The following is a 19,884-nucleotide window of genomic DNA, read 5'->3' as shown; positions in this document are numbered from 1 at the left end:
ATGCTGAATCTGCTTAGCTTTTTTTGATCAGCAAAAAGAGTACGTGTGTGTGTGAGTGTGTGTGTGTAAGTGTTACAGTATTACACTTGATTACATTACTTTAAATACTTCGAGACTAGACTTGAATCTTATTATCAGTTTGGATGTATTAATTCCTCAGTGTTTCAGTGGTTCACATGAGCACGAAAATTAAATGAATATTTATTAATCATTAAAAAAAAAAGAAATATCAAATGCATTCTGGGTAGTAGGATCTGTGTAGTAGCAATCTGTGACAGCGTGGATTTCCCCATGACGTCGGGCATGTCAGCAAGCTACCGCTCTATGAGTCACGTTCCAAATAGATCCATCATATATCTGTAGTGCACGACGCCCTGCCGTACAAATCTCGATTTTGTGTCCTATGTAGTGCACTTGTTTAGGGAGTAATAGTGCATTTGAGACGCAGCCAATGGCGTACGCTTACAGCTCCGAGAAACGCCTACCAGGCGGAATGTTTTGGGGATTTGTTGTTGTTGTGAGCGGTGCTAGGAAGTTTCTGATACTCCGGCAAATAATTGTACGCATTTTGACCGGATGTTTTTTAAACCCCTAACGACCTGCTGTATTTTCGTGACTTAAAATCGCTTAAAGAGGAATTTCAGCTCTGGAAAGCCCTGTTTGTAGCGGTTAAGTCTCAAAGCTAGCAACAATGAAGCAGTAGCTAATCAGAGTGGTGGCACTGCTGCTGAGCTCTGTGGACTCTCTGTGGACTCTCTGTGTTCAGGATGGATTGTAGTGCGCTGGAGGTGGACGCTGTGAAATTTGCCAAATCAGCGGTGATACATGATCAGAAAGGGAAATACGATGAAGCTATATTCTTTTACAGGGTAAGCTACATGCTTTCATTTCAGTGCCAACGAAAGTCAACATATGAGCTGAGCCAGCTGAATGTATTCATATGTTGTGAAACTAAAACACACTCCAAACCACGACTTCCCACTTTAACCTTTTATTCAGGTTAGATAAAAAAAAAAAAAAGATCAAGATGTAAAACATGGCAGATTAAAACAGGAAAAATGTGTCTAAGTAAGCTGTTGCTCAAAAAAAAAAAACCCCAGTGCAGCTTCAATACTCTTCAGTATACAGTCTATAGAAGTGCATCTGAAAGATGAACACTTTTTTCCTCAAGATATTCCCCCAGATGGTGTTCAATTGGTGGGAAACTAATTCATTGCTAAAAAATAATAAATCTCCTATAATTGTTATAATTGATGATTTGATCTGTGGACTGTGAAGCTCAGTCACCATTTTAATAGTCATTTAAACTCTTCAGTGAGCTTTCGTGCCAAATGGATGGATGTTGGATCACATCATTAGGGAAAGGTATTGGTGGATGAAGTTCATCATTCGGTTACTTGAGTAAGATTACAAATATGCTGTGAAAATAAATCGGTAAAAGTACCCTTTAACATTTCTTTTTGAGCAAAATGACAAAAAGTACTCACTTTTTAATGGAATGAATCTTCCGTTTGCCTCGGCATCACAAGGAAAGACTTAGTTATCGTTTAGCGCAACTTATGCATTCAGTTCTACATAGCAAGGAAAGACATGTTTTTCTAAAATATAGTGTTGCGAAAGGTAGGTATTACACATTCAAATGTTTTGACGTGAACGTTCCCCAAAATAAAAATACTTTGATATAGAACAGATTCTGGAAAATTGTACTAAAATACAGTAACAGGCAATTGGCAAGAATAACTTTATATACTTTGCAAATCATACCAGAAAAATGTAGAACAGAGGAACATTTCTTTTCTTTATCTTTAATGCTGAGGATGGAGCCACCAGGAAGGAGGAAAAGAGGAAGGCCAAGGAGGAGGTTTATGGATGTGGTGAGGGAAGACATGCAGGTAGTTGGTTTGAAGGAGGCAGATGAACTTGAGATAAAACAGATATATCAAATGAAATGGCTGAGCATTTGCAATCCTGATAATATGTATTTTAAACGTTGTCCAAAAAATCTGTACCTGTCATGCTAAATGAAAGAAATTGTTGTTTTAATTTGTAATAATTATTAAATATCTGGTTCATTAGGAGGCAGCCCAAGCTCTTATCTACGCTGATATGGCTGGGTCCAAGCTGGAAAACATTCAGGGAAAGGTAAACGAGTACCTGGACCGAGTACAGACCCTTCTTAATGCTGGTGAGTTTTTCAGGAATAGCGGGATGTATTTAGGTGTGTATCCAGTGCATCCAGTGCTCTAGCTTATTTTTCTGCTTTACTGAGAAGGAAAGACTCGTACTTTCTGAAAGTCATGCTCTATTTATGGTTACTGAGGCCAGTTTAGGTCTGGGTGTGACCAGCTGAGAGTGCACATCATCATGGAACTATGTCATCATGTTTGTAATAAAGTGTAGGCGTGTGCTTATGCCCTGTTACTACAATGACTAAGATAACTCCACTTTCTACCTATTTCATGTGGTGATAAGAAAACATTAAAACATTACACACAATACTTGGAAAATGGCTAAAAACTGTAGGAGATGAATATTTCTAACCAAAAATCACTCCATTTCATCAGCTTGTTTTTTTTTTTTTTTTTTAATACATTTTCAAAGAATGCTTAGAATAATTGCGAATTAATTCTCAGTAGATTCTTGGTAGATTTACATAGTATTTTGTTTGCTCTCAGTACCCTGTTGTTGAGGTTGCACACGTGTAAAATGCCATTTCCTTTATCCATTAAAGTATATTCAACACAAAAGAAACCGATGGGTGTGGACCTGCACAAGCCAGCTAGTGCATATTAAAATAACAAGTCAAGCTGTTAATAATATATAAGCACACTTACAGAGCCTGTCAAAAGTTTGGAGACGTCTAGTCGTTTATCGTTTTGAAACACGTGCAAGTTCTTTATTTTCACGTTCTTTTAACACACAAGAATTGACCAGGTGAATAGCTGGACAGATGAGTTCAAATTTGACATTTTTGGCGCTATAATAGAACAAACACGAGAGAAAATATCATCAGACCGAAAAGAACATGCATGTGTCTCTCAAAAATGATAAATACTAGGTGTTTATAAACTTTTGACAGGCACGTCAGGTCCATAATTAACGCTTCACTTGTTTGAAAGGGTGGAATATTTATGACGTGGCATTCATTCTGCATCCAAATATTAATTCTCTAATTTATTTAAGATGATGATAGGTCAGATTTGATTTTTGAATCATCTAATCAGCAAGCTCTAGACAGACCCTTATGTTTTTAGTTAATATGTTATTAAATACAAGTGGAGTGTTTTTTAAAGGTGTAGCAGAATAGAACGACTTAACATATACACTGGGAAAATATTTGATTTTTTTTTCCCTTTGGGTAGCTGTGTATATATTTCTATGTAAATAATTATATGACTGATGATTATTTAAAAGAAAAAAAAAAAAAAGAAAAAAAATATATATTATTTTTATTTTTTCCCCTCTCCAGTTCAAGCTCAGAGCAGTGACCCTTTAAAGACCAAGCATCAGCTGGATCTGGAGCGTTCATATTTTCTGGTAACTCAGGCTTTTGAGGAGGATGAGAATGGCACCGCTGATGAAGCCATTGAGCTGTACACTCAGGCTGTGGAACTGTGCATACAAACAGTGAGTTCTGTCCTACAGACACCAAACGTATTTAGATTTACATTTCACGTTTAAGGTATTTGGTGGAACGTCTTACAGAAGTGCTTCGTAGAGTCCAAGGAAAACATATCCTCATGGGAGCACAAATTAAATAAAGGGTACAGTATCAGAATACATGAAAATATGAACAAAAAGTTACTTTTGCAAAAAATTTAATGTACATATTTAGCTTTATAGCAAGTATTTTTTGAAGGTGTGTCTTCATTATTTCTGATTTAGGCATTCACACAGCTAGCAGAAGTTTTTTTCACTACCTTGGTAAGAGGAAATAGTATTGATGCATGTCTTGCTTGTTGTATAAAGCAGTGTTTGAAGAGCTTTCAGTTTTTTTTTTGTCTGGTGCAGGCAACTACAGGAAGCAATTGTAATTTTTCCCTAGTACACTCTTAACTCTCTTGCCTATCTGTCCTACAGTCCAATGAGACTACAGATCAAGCGCTGCAGGGCAAACTGAAGCAGCTAGCTCGCCAGGCATTGGACAGGTAAACTGCATAGACTGGAAACACGCCACCCTCATGCCAAAGAAATTCTAAATATTTAACACAATACTACACTTCTGTCAGCCATAACATTAAAACCAACAGTCTACTGCTGAATAAATCACTGTTTTGCTTTCAAACCCTCTCTGTCTCCTTGAGGCATGGACTCCACAAGACCTATGAAATTGTGCACCAAGTACAATATCTAGCACCAAGTAGTTAGCAGCAAATACTTTGTGTCCCAGGAGTTGCGAGGTGAGACCTTCATGGGTTAGAATTGTGTGAACAATACGTCCCATGCTCAGTCAGATCGAGGTATTGGAGATTTAAATTAACAGCTTTAACACTTTGTCTTCAAACCATTCCTAAACATTTTTTGTATCATGATAGTGGCCTTGAGCCTGCTGCAGGCCACTGTCATAAGGGAATATTGTTATTTCAAATTCAAATTTGATTTGTAACATACACCTTCATACATGACATGCAGTGAAATGCTTTTTACGACTGTCCAACATTTAAACATGAAAAAGTATTTAAAAAAAAAAGTGTGTATATATATATATATATATATATATATATATATATATATATATATATATATATATATATATATATATATAATATAATATATATATATATATATATATATATATATATATATATATATATATATATATATATATATATATATATATATATACAGTGAGGAAAATAAGTATTTGAACACCCTACTATTTTGCAAGTTCTCCCACTTAGAAATCATGGAGGGGTCTGAAATTGTCATCGTAGGTGCATATCCACTGTGAGAGACATAATCTAAAAAAAAAATCCAGAAATCACAATGTATGATTTTTTTACTATTTTTTTTGTATGATACAGCTGCAAATAAGTATTTGAACACCTGATAAAGTCAATGTTAATATTTGGTACAGGAGCCTTTGTTTGCAATTACAGAGGTCAAACGTTTCCTGTAGTTTTTCACCAGGTTTACACACACTGCAGGAGGGATTTCGGCCCACTGCTCCACACAGATCTTCTCTAGATCAGTCAGGTTAGATTATGTCTCTCGCAGTGGATATGCACCTACGATGACAATTTCAGACCCCTCCATGATTTCTAAGTGGGAGAACTTGCAAAATAGCAGGATGTGTATATATATATACTGTGTGTATGTATATATAATACACACACACACACACACACACACACACACACACACACACACACTAATTGCACAGAAAGGGATGGATGTGTATGGCAGATATTGACAGAGTACAGATTAAAGTAATTTTGTGTGATTTGTCCTTAAATTGTCCATGTTCAGTGTAGTGTATCATAAAGTGACACTGCTGTGCAAGTCCAGAGTTAAAGTGACAGTCCAGAGTTAAGGTGTCATGTATGTATATGTATGTATGTATGTATGTATGTATGTATGTATGTATGTGAGTGAGTGAGTGAGTGAGTGAGTGAGTGAGAAAGAGAGAGAGAGAGAGAGAGAGAGAGAGAGAGAGAGAGCAAAAATAGTGTGGGTAAGAGGTATGTTTTAAAGTATCTAAATGAACGCTGCAGCCCAAGGTTTCCCAGCTGCATATTGGCCAGGGCATCATACTGCCTTTGCTTGTTTGTCATTTTCCCCATAGAGCACCACCTCATCCTCATCCACATGAAGAATTCATGGTTCATCAGTTCAGGCCAACTTTTTCTGTTAATTTGTGCTTCTGTTCGGATGCTCATGTGCCAATTGCAGGGGTGGGCAGGGGTTAAAACGGGCACTCTGACTGGTTTGACGCTACGCGGTCTGACACGCAGCAAATTAATACCCCACAATACCTGCCATTTTGGAGATGATCCAACCCAATTGTCTAGCTATCACAATTTGGCCCTTGCCAAAGACACTAAAATCTTTGCTTATCTTTTTGCTGTTTTCAATACATAAACTGACCATTTGCTTGCTGCCTAATACAGTGAGGAAAATAAGTATTTGAACACCCTGCTATTTTGCAAGTTCTCCCACTTAGAAACCATGGAGGGGTCTGAAATTGTCATCGTATGTGCATGTCCACTGTGAGAGACATAATCTAAAAAAAAATCCAGAAATCACAATGTATGATTTTATAACTATTTATTTGTTTGATACAGCTGCAAATAAGTATTTGAACACCTGAGAAAGTCAATGCTAATATTTGGTACAGTAGCCTTTGTTTGCAATTATAGAGGTCAAATGTTTCCTGTAGTTTTTCACCAGGTTTGCACACACTGCAGGAGGGATTTTGGCCCACTCCTCCACACAGATCTTCTTTAGATCAGTCCGGTTTCTGGCCTGTCGCTGAGAAACACGGAGAAAAGATTCTCTATTGGGTTTAGGTCTGGAGACTGGCTAGGCCACGCCAGAACCTTGATATGCTTCTTACAGAGCCATTCCTTGGTTATCCTGGCTGTGTGCTTCGGGTCATTGTCATGTTGGAAGACCCAGCATCGACCCATCTTTAATGCTCTAACTGAGGGAAGTGCTGAGGTTGCTCCCCAAAATCTCGCAATACAAGGCCCCGGTCATCCTCTCCTTAATACAGTGCAGTCGCCCTGTCCCATGTGCAGAAAAACACCCCCAAAGCATGATGCTACCACCCCCATGCTTCACAGTAGGGATGGTGTTCTTGGGATGGTACTCATCATTCTTCTTCCTTCAAAAACGTTTAGTGGAATTATGACCCAAAAGTTCTATTTTGGTCTCATCTGACCACATGACTTTCTCCCATGACTCCTCTGGATCATCCAAATGGTCATTGGCAAACTTAAGACGTGCCTGGACATGTGCTGGTTTAAGCAGGGGAACCTTCCGTGCCATGCATGATTTCAAACTATGACGTCTTAGTGTATTACCAACAGTAACCTTGGAAACGGTGGTCTCAGCTCTTTTCAGGTCATTGACCAGCTCCTCCCGTGTAGTTCTGGGCTGATTTCTCACCTTTCTTAGGATCATTGAGACCCCAGGAAGTAAGATCTTGCATGGAGCCCCAGTCCGAGGGAGATTGACAGTCATGTTTAGCTTCTTCCATTTTCTAATGATTGCTCCAACAGTGGAACTTTTTTTACCAAGCTGCTTGGCAATTTCCCTGTAGCCCTTTCCAGCCTTGTGGAGGTGTACATTTTTGTCTCTAGTGTCTTTGGACAGCTCTTTGGTCTTGGCCATGTTAGTAGTTGGATTCTTACTGATTGTATGGGGTGGACAGGTGTCTTTATGCAGCTAACGACCTCAAACAGGTGCATCTTATTTAGGATAATAAATGTAGTGGAGGTGGACATTTTAAAGAGAGACTTACAGGTCTTTGAGGGTCAGAATTCTAGCTGATAGACAGGTGTTCAAATACTTATTTGCAGCTGTACCATACAAATAAATAGTTTAAAAATCATATATTGTGATTTCTGGATTTTTTTTTTTAGATTATGTCTCTTACCATGGACATGCACCTACGATGACAATTTCAGACCCCTCCATGATTTCTAAGTGGGAGAACTTGCAAAATAGCAGGGTGTTCAAATACTTATTTTCCTCACTGTATAATCTATCCCTTAACAGATGCCATTGTATCAAGATAATCAATGTTATTTATGTCACCTTCAGTGGATTTAATGTTATGGCTGATTGGTTTATGTCTGTCTTATGTGTTGCTTTGCTATTAATTAAATTTTACCAAAACTTCTCTTTAAGTTCTTTCATGACATTTGTATACTTCAGGGCAGAGGGACTAAAGGATTCCCTTTCGAAAAACACACCTCAGGAACGGCCCAATTCCTCCACTGTTAAAGCTCCTGTGAAGCAGTACCTACCCCTGGGTCCAGATTTCTCCCTCCATGACGAGCCACAGCCAATGCGAGCAGTACAGTCTAGTGAGCCACAGGGCCAACGATACACACAGGAGGAAATAGAAGTACTCAGGTAACAACATCTGGAGCTCATCTCAATCAATTTAAATCATGATCTATTCCCACTGACATTTTCTGGTACATATTTTGTTTGGTCTATTGCAGAAAGACTTCCAAGATAAATGGAATTGAATATGTGCCCTTCATGGCTGTTGACTTAAGGGAACGCTTTGCCTTTCCTGTTCCTTTCTCGTAAGTACTTACTGATATACCCTTGTGTATATTGCTAAACATTTGATAAATGTGCTCTTTTTTTTTTTTACCTGTTAAAAATTTTCTTTGTCAAGCTTTAGTTAAAAAAATAAAAAGTTTATACCACAATTTACAATAATCTGCAGGGATAAATGTGGAAAGCTGGCCTTAGCTCCTAAACAAACGGCCATCTTCAGTCGCTGGGTGCGACCTGATGACATTTGCAACAATCCCACTATGATTTTCACCGTATCCAGCTTCAGCATCAAACAGGTATGATGGTTTCTTGCACTCCTGAACCTTAACACTTATCATGGTACTTTTGGTGTAATGCAAACATAAAAGCAGCTATAAACAGGTGTTAATTTTAACGTTTTTTTTGTTGCTCCTGCAGACTGTGGTTTCAGATTGTTCATTTGTTGCCTCTTTGGCCATCAGTGCAGCATATGAGAGACGCTTTGGCAAGAAGTTAATCACGAGGTAATTACGCATACAGTGGGGGGAAATAATTGTTTGATCTTTTTGTAAGTTCACCCCTTAGAAAAGAATTTACAGTCTAGAATATTTGTGGTAGGTTTATTTTAACAGAGAAAAACATTTAAGAAAGGTTATAAATTAATTTGTATTTGATCCCCTACCAATTAGCAAGAATTCTAATTCCCACACACACAAATTAGTCCTGTCCCTTTAGGAAAGCACTCCTAATATCAACTTATGTGTATAAAAGACATCAGTCACAGAATCAAACTCATTCATTCAAACCTCTCCACCACTTTGGGCAAGACCAAGACCGAAGGACGTCAGGGACAAGATTATAGACCTGCACAACCCTGGAATGGGCTACAAGACCATGAGCAAGAAGCTTGGTGAGAAAGAGACCACTGTCGAAAATAGAAGCAATACAAGATCGGTCAATTGCCCTAGATCTGGAGCTCAATGCAAAATCTCACCTCATGGGGTAAGGATGATTCTGAGAAAGGTGAGGGATCAGCTCAGAGTTACACGGGAGAAGCTCGCTAATGATATCAAGGGAGCTGAAACCACAGTCACCAAGAAAACCATTGGTATCACACCAAAGTCTTGCTGCTCAAGACTGTACATGAACAGGCCTGTCTGAAGTTTGCCACCTGAATGATTCAGAGAAGGCTTGGGAGAATGTGATGTGGACAGATGAGACCAAAATTGAGCTCTTTGGCATCAACTCGACTCGCCGTGTTTGGAGGCAGAGAAATGCAGAATATGACCCCAAGAACACCATCCCCACTGTCAAACATAGAGGAGGAAACATTCTGCTTTTGGGCTGTTTTTCAACTAAGTGTACAGGAAGACTTAACCACATGCACTAAATAATCTTGGATGAGACCCTCCTGACCTCAGCTAGAACATTTAAGATGGGATATGGACGGATCTTCGAGCATGGCAATGACCAAAAACATATGTCCAAGACAACAATCTGATGGTCTTGTAGCCCATTCCAGCCTTGTGCAGGTCTACAAACCTGTCCATAGCGTCCTTTGACAGCTCTTTGGTCTTTTCCATGGTGGTGGTTTGAATGGAAGAAGTTGATTCTGTGGCTGGTGTCTTTTATACACATAACGAGTCAATATTAGGGGTTCTTTCCTAAAGGGACAGGAATTGTATTCTGTCTCTCTCTGTTAAAATAAACCTACAATAGAAATTCTAGACTGTTCATTTCTTTGAAAGGGGGTAAACCCACAAAATCAGCAGGGGATCAAAAAAAAGGTTTCCCCCACTGTATAGTTGCATGTTTTCCACAGATAATATCTTAACAGTGTTGCGTATTTTACTTTTCCACAATTATAGCTGTTTACACAGCCAATTTTGCAAACACTAAATGCACTGATAAATATTGTCGCCATATGTTTCTGTTCTACAGCATCATATATCCTCAGAATAGAAGAGGTGAGCCAGAGTATAACCCATGTGGTAAATACATGGTGAAACTACACATCAATGGGGTCCCTAGAAAGGTAAAAATATGAGGTTGACTCATTTTTGTACAAATATAACCAATAACAGGGCTGCTAGATGGTTGCGTGTGGTCCAAATCAAATGTTATATTATGTAAATCTTTGCAATGCATGTGCCTGTGAATTACCTGTTATTATAGAAACAATGGTGTATTAGAATGAGCCTCATTAATATAAACCTGTGATTTGTAACATGTCAAACTGATTACTTGCTACTGACAAAGTTCTCTTTTAATGTTTCCTGTTAAGGTAATTATTGATGATTTCCTCCCAGTGGACCGCAATGGTGAGCTGCTCTGCTCCTACTCGAGTAACCGAAATGAGTTGTGGGTTTCCCTTATAGAGAAAGCCTACATGAAGGTTATGGGTGGATATGATTTCCCTGGCTCCAACTCTGTAAGTGTAGACTACAACCTAAATATTAATACACAGGTCATCAACATGAATATATTTCTATTCAACTATTTATGTATACTTAATGTATAATAGAAATACACATAAAAAAGGTCTAGAAAAATGATATATTAAATGTATAACATTATGCAGAGAAATACAATTTCATCCAGTCTTACACAGATTTATGAATTTTCCCTGATTAAAATTATTTTTTTTAATCATGATTTTGTTTGTGTAATCATTTATTTTATCCTTTGTAGAATATTGACCTGCATGCACTGACAGGCTGGATTCCAGAACGCATTGCTATGCACTCAGACAATCAGTCCTTTAGTAAGGATGACAGCTTTCGCATGCTTTACCAAAGGTGAACACACATGCATTTAAAAACTAAGCAAACATATACTTCTTGAAGTGTTCATGACACTGGTCAAAGGCTCTATTTGTTTAGCTGGGTGCATTTTGGCATCACTTCTGACATTCATCGCCTCTGTGGATTTCCATTAACAGGTTTCACAAAGGAGATGTCCTAATCACAGTAGCCACTGGTGTAATGACAGAGGAGGAAGGGGAGAGGTGGGGATTAGTACCCACACATGCCTATGCTGTGTTAGACATTCGGGAATACAAGGTCAGTTGCACTTCTAACCATATATTTATGACTTTTATTGGGTCAAATGTATACTTAAAGTGTATGTGTAGAAACTTAAGAAACGTATAGAACTTAAATAGAAACTTTACTATGTATGATCTAACCAAGATTAAACTGAAGTTAACAAAAAAAAAACAGGGGTAAAAAGAAAAGGAGTGTATATGTATGTATATGTGTGTGTGTGTGTGTGTGTGTGTGTGTGTGTGTGTGTGTGTGTGTGTATGTGTGTGTATGTGTGTGTATATGTGTGTATATATATATATATATATATATATATATATATATATATATATTTAAATCCAGACTGTTCTTTAGATGTATTATTTATCACATACATACTTGCATAGAGGTGTCCAGAAATATTTATTCTGTTTGTCATGGGCACCAGGGGAAGCGTTTCCTGCAGCTGAAGAATCCTTGGAGCCATCTTAGATGGAAGGGCCGCTACAGTGAGCGTGATGAAAAGAACTGGACACCAGATCTACTGAAGTACCTCAAGTTTGACCCCAAAACTGCACAAAAATTTGATAATGGTGAGGAATAAATATGTAGTCTTTAAACACTGTAAAACAGAAAGACCTTCAAGACCTGTGTAAGCTAACTTGTGAGCCTTATTCAAGGTGTGTTCTGGATCATCTGGGAAGATTTATGTCAATACTATGATGTCATCTACCTGAGCTGGAATCCTGCTTTGTTCAGAGAGTCCTCCTGCATACACAGGTCAGTCTTTTATTTTTTTTTTACCAGTCTAACATCTCAAATAGTCATTCTGACATGCCATGCTAAAGTCGAGAAATTCGATCCATTCAAAATACCATTCTGTTGTTGATCAGTGATTTTGACACTGTGCAAGTATGTCAGAATATATACAGGTGCATGGAAAATAGGTCTGTTATTAGAGGAAGCCAACAATATTTTCAAGCTACATACAAGCAAAATATGAGCTTATAAAAATTAATAACCATGTAAAATACAATAGAAGACGTACTGGTATTCTTAAACAAAGAAAACAATATGAAGAGAAATGTAGTGGGGGTTATGGAGATCTTATTCATCCTCAACATAATGGGTCTCACTGAGAAGAATTACTATATTACCAAGCATAGAGTGAGGTAGGGCTGCAACAACTTATTGATAAAAACGATAATAATTAATAGTGATATCTGTTGTCAACGATTGGCGTTACGATTAGTTGGGCTGCTCAAGTTTTGGGTTAACGTGATGGCAAAACAACATGCTTGCAAAATAGTGCAGAGTACGGTTCAACCAGCAGCAGTTAAAAGTGTATCACAAGTCATCCAATGCATGGAAGCATTTTTTATTAAACGCAATAAAGAAGACTGTATGACACAAGCACATGAAAAGAAACATACTGTAGGCATGGATGAAACATCAGCATGGTAAGCAAAACTGTATAATCTTCATCATGTAAAAACGGTATAGTTAGAGAAGTGCTATTGTGTAAACTGTATGTTTGCTAACTTCAGGACAGTCACACTGGATTTGTTTTGGCATGACTCACGAGCATCAGCTTGTTTAAATCATGGGCGGATTCAATAAAAATGGTGCAAACAAACACTAAATCTAAAATCAGAATCTGGATCTTATGAGTTATTTTTTGTTGTTGTTGTTTTTTTATGTATATATTTGTATTTACAATTTGATGTAATATGGCAATTAAATTTTGTTTTCACAGATATTCTTGTGTCCAAATTCAGCAATAGAAATGTAAATCTTTCTAGTATGGAAACATGTGTGTTCATTTTAAGGGACCTGTCTTATTTTCTCTTGTATTTTTAGTATTGCTCTGTAATAAAGAAAAAGCACTTCTTATCCGATCACTCGATTAATTGTTAGAATAATTGGTAGAATACTCGGTTACTAAATTATTACTTTGTTTCTGTAAAAAAAAAAAAAAAAAAAAAAGAACGCATAAGGGGAATTTGTTCAAAGGATGCACGCCTCAACAAGCAGCAATATTAAGCTTTAAAATAAATGTAAATACCAGTCTAATTAATCGATTAGCAAAATAATCATTAGTTGCAGCCCTAGAGTGAGATCACATGCAAAGAAAAGAATTAGAAAAGAAAGGATGGCAACAGTACCCCTTTTCCCTATGATTAAAAACAATGCTTATCTCAACTAACAGTTTGCAACAGTTTGTGCATGTATGCGTGTCTGATAATCTGCAGTGCTTCTACTCTTGGATAATGGATGCTTTGATCATAGCAGGATGTTTGCAAAGAAAACCAAGTTGAAGGAAATGTTTCTCTTGTAATAAATGAAGAGTAATGAATACGGTTGCTTGTGTTGATCGTTCCAAGGTACTCAGGCCATTTAATCGCCAGATGAGACTTTGTTAGATTGTTTATTCTGAAATTAAACACTGCCTTTTCCTGTCTGCCTGGGTTTTTTTTTTTTTGGGGGGGGATGAATGTTTGTATTGAGTAAGAGAGGATTGGAAGTCAAGGCTTTAAAGCATGTATGTGCTCTCGATGAACACCAATGTTGTTTATCTTTTTTTTTTTTTTTTTTAGGATTGTATATACGAGTGACAAATTCTTGTTTTAAAATCTTAGTTACCGCACACCTCTTATTTTATTGCAGTATTTTAATAAACGGTTTCCCTTATCTGCAGATACATGGTACCTGTACACGAATTATTATTTATTGTGTTATAGTATGCAGCATATGGAAACGTATTTAAGAATTCTTAGTGGCCATGACAAAGGTTGTATAATAATAGCATGCAGAGGATTCAGCTGAGCTTGCTTTCATTTTATTCAGTTTGAGGGTGCAGAACATGGAAAAGAAGAGTTTGTGCAAGTAGCTGTTTGTTAAGCAAAATTCTGCCTGAAAATATATTTAAAAAAATGGTCTTGTCATAAGAAACACCTGTTATTATACAGGACATCTCAGGCGTTTCTCAGGTTAACAATGTAATCATGAGGGAAGGGTGTGTGCATTTGAACACTTCAAATCAGTGAAATATGCATTGATCTGAAGGACAAAGAGTTTTGGAATTGTGAGTGAAGAGGGTTGAAATAATAATTGCTTATGTACTGTGATTTGCCTTTTGCAGTAGCTGGGATGGAAAACAGGGTCCAGTGAAAGATGTATATAGTTTGGCTAATAACCCTCAGTACAAGCTAGAGGTGCAGTGTCCACAGGGTGGAGCTGCAGTGTGGGTGCTGCTAACAAGACACATCACAGACAAGGTATAGTTGGCCAAAGATGTTATTTTTCATTTGCAATGTATGAAGTAATATTAACACTCTATTTTATTTTCTTTCTTAAGGATGACTTTGCTCAAAACCGGGAGTTCATCACTTTGGTGGTTTACAAGAATGACGGCAGGAAGGTTTATTATCCAAGTAAGTATCTTACAAATGAAGAAATCATGAAACAAATGTGCGCGTTACGTATTTTATCGTGCATTAAATACAGCTTTAGATTATTTCCAAATTATTATAAACTGTTGTATAGAGTGTAGTGTGAAATCTTTTTTTTTTTTCATCTAAAAATGATCTGTGATCTGAAGACATTCCTTATACCATCAGCCTGTTTTGTTCACACCAAGTGTTCACACTTAGTTTGATGATCAGACAGCCAGTTGATTTGTAGAACCAAAACTATGGGTTTGTAACCATAGTTATAACCTTAAACTCAAAGTTGTGAGAAGGTAGATATATTAATTGGCTGCCATATATGTGCATTCATTGTTCTCTCTGTGTCTCTTATAGGTGACCCTCCCCCTTATATTGATGGCATCAGAATCAATAGCCCACATTACCTAACCAAGATTAAACTGACCAGTCCAGGAACTAACACATTTACACTGGTTGTGTCTCAATACGAGAAGCAAAATACCATCAACTACACATTAAGGGTAATTCTGTCATTGTTTTTCATATTTTAGCTTGTGAGCGAGAAGCTACAGAGAAAACAGCACTGACATTTACAACATGAAAACTCCTTTACTGCTTTACTTACTTTACCCAATTTTTTTTATTTAGAATTATGAAAACATATTCACATACCTGTTTCTGAGCTCTTTATATTATGTTTTTTATTAAATTTCTGAGGACTCCATGAGGTCATGCCATGTAATTTTGAATACATTTCTGCAAATAATACAGTACAGTATCGAATCTTATTCTGCAGAGATGAATTATAATAGGATGTGTGCAATATAGGAGTTGATCCAATATTCATTAGTGTGAATTTACTCTTTTCCCTACCAGGTCTACTCAGTGTGCAAGTTTAATTTCTCCAAAATTTCATCACCGTTCTCCCACACAAAAAGGGTAAGCAAGTTTGTATCATAATCTATGAATGTGGTTGTATTATTTTGCTTGCTTTATTGAGAATATTCCTAAAAATTGTTCTAAAAGATAAATGGCCAGTGGAAAGGGATCAGTGCAGGAGGCTGTGGCAACTATAAGGACACCTACAAGCATAACCCAATCTACCAGTTCAACCTGGAAAAATCTGGGCCACTGCTCATTGAGCTCAGAGGCTCCAGGTGAGACTATTTTATTTAATTAATTCTAGATTGGAGGGCACATCTTAATTCAAACTTTTTTTTTACATCATCGTTTTACTGTTATATTAAGTATAAAAGATATTCCTGATAAACAAGTGTTTTAAATGATTGTGCTTTTAAGGTGCTGATTTATTTATTTATTTTTATTTTTTTTCTAAATTGTCTGCACCAGTTTATAATCTCATCTATAATTTCTTACATATGTGGGAGTGAAGTTGGTATTGTATGAGGAAGGTGTGTCAGAGAAGTATGTGAGGGTGGTGCAGGACATTGTGACAACAGTGAAGTGTGCATTAAGAACGACAGAATGGCTCAAGGTGGAGGTGGGACTGCATCAAGGATCGGCTCTGAGCCCTTTTCTGTTTGCAGTGGTGATGGACAGGTTGACTGACGAGTTCCGACAGGCGTCTCTGTGGACTATGATGTTTGCGGATGATAGTCATTTGTGGTGAGAGTGTGGAGCAGGTTGAGAAGAGCCTGGAGAGGTGAAGGTACGCGCTGGAGAGAAGTGTAATGAAAGTCAGTAGGAGTAAGACAGAGTACATGTGTATGAATGAGAGGGAGGGCAGTTGAGTGGTGAGGTTGCAGGGAGAAGAGATGGTGAAGGTGGATGAATTTAGGTACCTGGGGTCAACAATGCAAAGTAATAAAGAGTATGTTAGAGGAGTGTTATGTGTCTGTGATTTTTTTTCTTCTAGCCAAGGTGGGAACATAACAAGCAGACATTTCATTGTGTTCCAAAGGTGTCAAGAAGACTAGAGACTAGAGACTCACACCGGCAAGAGAACTACTCTAGACTGTATTTTGGAAGCTAAAGCTGACTAACGAACAGCAACAGACCAGCTGACTACACTAGGCTATGCTATCAGAAAAATACAAAGGATGGCACCTGCCCTCTAACCTAGGGTGTCTAAACAATGGTGATACCTATGTGGTGGAATGTAGGTGCACGCACGCTCTTACCTGTTCTCAAACCAGGTAAGCTAGTATAACAGGTGAGCTAGTATAACATGGCAACTAGCAGGGCAGGGCATCAGGTGGCTGCTTTTGAGCTGTAGGCTCTGCCTCCTCTGGTCAGGCTCTTGCTCTTGCTCTTTATTGGTCCTTTTTTTTCCCCAGGCCTCCATTAACAGGTGACTCTACCTATATTTTGGTAGAGAGCCAAAGACAGAGCAAACACAAGGGGGTAGGGGAAAAGTAGAAAAATAGAACAGACACGTAACAAGCTTGTTACGTTCGCACCTTGGCTAGGCCTAGGGGAGTGTAGGAAAAAATAACCATTTAGTTGTTGCAGGTTGTTTGGACAAAAATATTAGACAAGAGGTTAAAGTAGTTATTGCTTTTAATAGTCAAGTGTAGTTGTGTAACAAGCAGAAATTGTAATGTGTTCCAAAGGCGTCAAGAAGACTAGACTCACACCAGCAAATAAACATGGACAGAACAAAAGAGTGCAGGCAGGGTGTAGTGGGTGGAGAAGAGTGGCAGAAGTGATTTTTGATAGAAGGGTATCTGAAAAAGTGAAAGGGAAAGTTTATAGGACTGTGGTGAGACCTGCGATGTTGTATGGTTTAGAGACCGTGCCATTGAGTAAAAGACAGGAGGTGGAGCTGGAGGTAGCAGAGCTGAAGATGTTGAGGTTTTCGTTGGGAGTGACGACGATGAACAGTATTAGAAACGAGTGTGATAGAGGGAAAGCGCATGTAGGAATTTTTTGGGACAAAAGTAAGAAAGGTGCGATTGAGATGGGTTGTGCAGAGGAGGGACATGGGGTATATCGGTGAGAGAATGCTGAGAATGGAGCCACCAGGAAGTAAGGAAAGAGGGGGTTTATGGATGTGGTGAGGGAAGACATGCAGGTAGTTGGTTTAAAAGAGGCAGATTTAGAGGACAGAGTAGTATGGAGACGGATGATCCGCTGTGGTGACCCCTTATGGGAGCAGATGAAAGTAGATGATGCTGATGTGGGAGTAAAGTGATAAAGTGTTTGTGTTTTCTTGGACTTTTTTCCAACAGGCAGTATAGTGTGGGTTTCGAGGTCCTGACCGTGTCTACTCTAGGAGACACAGGGACATCAGGCGCACAAAAAAAGGGCAGTGGAGATTACAGGTAATGCACTGGTTTTCAAACACTGAAAGATGTGTACATGTAGTAGGCTGATTCAGCACTAACATTTTGTTGTGTATCATATTAAAAAAAAAAAGCAGAAAGAGAATTACTGATGTTGATGGAGCCTGAAAATGCCAAAAAATAAAGCTCTTTAACACACTGCTATTCATTAAAGTATACTATATACAAATGTTAGATAGGCCTATGCACTGTTATTTCAGCACCCTGTAGAGAACCATAGGAAACATGACCAAATTCACTGACTATTTTACTTCAAACAGAAGAGTTACAGTCATAAATAATTTGTTAATAGCTAGTGCTAGACAGCAACATACTGACCAAGACAAGAAAGAATAACCAAGTATACTTAAGACATTGGTTAGTTATGTAGGTTAATACATTCTACACAGGGAGGTTTAGCCCTGTTTGTGTGATATTTGCTAAACACATGTATTGTTTTACATGCATATATTTTATACTGTCAAAGTATGATCTCAGGCAGGAATGTGTATAGAAAGGTGAATGAAGGATCTGCTGATTCTGCCTGCAGTTTGCACCCTCCAGCTTAATTTGATTAAATGTTGCAGCTTAAACTGTGGTCAGAAACCTTATATTTATTAATGACTGAAAAACAAGGCTTGGGAGCTATTGAAGTCAGATTCATGGCTTAGTGTTTAACAGAATTAAACCAAATGAATAAAAAATAAAAGAGCTGTAGCACCATAACCTATTCTCACTTTCTGTCCAGGTGTGGTTTCTGCTATATGGAGCTGGACCATGTCCCCGCAGGCATCTACAATGTCATCCCCACCACTTTCCTGCCAAACCAAGAAGGCCCTTTTTTCCTTGATTTTTTCAGTGCAACTCCTCTTCGAGTATCTCAGCTTCAGTGACAACTCAGTAGACACTTTAAATAGCTGTTACACCACAAAAGATTGAGGAATAAAGCCTTCACTATAATCAGTTTCCCACTCTTGGACATGCCCAATGTTCTCATTGGTTGCTTCTCTTGACACAGTATGTAGTCAAACAGCTCATCACAAACTGTTTACTTGGCACCCTCTGGTTAGCCTGGCTCTTGTTGTCGGTGTACAATGCTTTGTGAGCTAATAACCAGTAAGACACGTTTCAAAATCATGTACTAAAATGGCTTGGGTTCATATGGGTACATATTTATTTTTTATTCCACTGAGGAGACTGCAATAAACCATTGATGTATGTTAAAACACATAGGACTCATCCATTAGAAACTTAGCTGTGATGGAACACTATTTAATTGTGTAAGAAGGTGAGTATCATAGCCCCGATCTGCATATTAAAATCGTGTTCACGTGATTAATTTGCTACGATTTACAAATTGTTTATGCGAAGGAAAGGGTTTTCTACCTACTTGTGGTACTCAGCTTTATTTTCTGATCACACTGAAGCCAAATTCATATGTACAGTTATGTACTTTATTACTGTAGATGGTGAGAGGAACTTAATATAAAGAAAGTAGATATTTTATATTTAAGTAATGTTTTCCATGTTTATCGAATTGGGTTGCATCCTTCAAATGCTCTTATTATAGTTGAAGGAATAAAAGGTTTAGGCTTACATTATTTTCATCCTCTAAAATCTGTGCAGGTTTGATATAGGTCTCGTAGATAAATACATTTTGTTCACTAAACTGCAGGCTGCAGCTGTTTGATCTTGTCTTCACTGGAGAATCAAATTGAGCAACAGTTTAGAGCACAACAGTAGCAACCTATAAACAGGAACTGCCCCCCAACAGTGTGTTCCAGATTTGCTATTAAATGAATGTTTTACTAATGACAAACAAATGTGTATCCCTTTTGAAAAGCAGAAACCCTGAACATAAAATTGTAACTTGTGTTAATGATAGAAACACAAAAAGGTCATCCTTCATATGGTTTCCCCTCAGTCTTTTCC

At 37.8% G+C, this 19,884-nt stretch overlaps 1 protein-coding gene across 1 annotated transcript; it reads left to right on the top strand.

Moving 5' to 3' along the window:
* Positions 1-438: 438 nt before the first annotated feature.
* Positions 439-19,550, top strand: capn7 (calpain 7). Its single transcript, XM_083545793.1, has 21 exons — positions 439-869; positions 2,077-2,185; positions 3,470-3,627; positions 4,081-4,148; positions 7,882-8,082; positions 8,175-8,261; positions 8,408-8,534; positions 8,656-8,741; positions 10,159-10,252; positions 10,502-10,648; positions 10,909-11,015; positions 11,159-11,279; positions 11,689-11,833; positions 11,921-12,020; positions 14,383-14,518; positions 14,599-14,674; positions 15,044-15,189; positions 15,545-15,607; positions 15,695-15,825; positions 17,860-17,952; positions 18,701-19,550. Exons 1-21 carry the CDS (start codon positions 768-770, stop codon positions 18,843-18,845), a joined length of 2,442 nt encoding a protein of 813 aa, XP_083401919.1. The 5' UTR covers positions 439-767; the 3' UTR covers positions 18,846-19,550.
* The last annotated feature ends 334 nt before the right edge of the window (positions 19,551-19,884 follow it).

This window comes from Silurus aristotelis (genome assembly GCF_946808225.1).
Source record: "Silurus aristotelis genome assembly, chromosome: 1".
Classification (NCBI taxonomy): Eukaryota; Metazoa; Chordata; class Actinopteri; order Siluriformes; family Siluridae; genus Silurus; species Silurus aristotelis.
The sequence above is the reverse complement of the archived record's forward strand: the minus strand, read 5'-3'. Positions and strand labels throughout refer to the sequence as shown.

What these genes read in the sequence shown, in the direction of transcription:
- capn7 (XM_083545793.1), top strand. Translation starts at nt 768, where the DNA reads ATGGATTGTAGTGCGCTGGAGGTGGACGCTGTGAAATTTGCCAAATCA. An exon ending in ATTGAGCTCAGAGGCTCCAG is followed by an intron (nt 15,826 to 17,859) that starts GTGAGACTATTT and finishes TTTTTCCAACAG; the next exon opens with GCAGTATAGTGTGGGTTTCG. An exon ending in AAGGGCAGTGGAGATTACAG is followed by an intron (nt 17,953 to 18,700) that starts GTAATGCACTGG and finishes CTTTCTGTCCAG; the next exon opens with GTGTGGTTTCTGCTATATGG.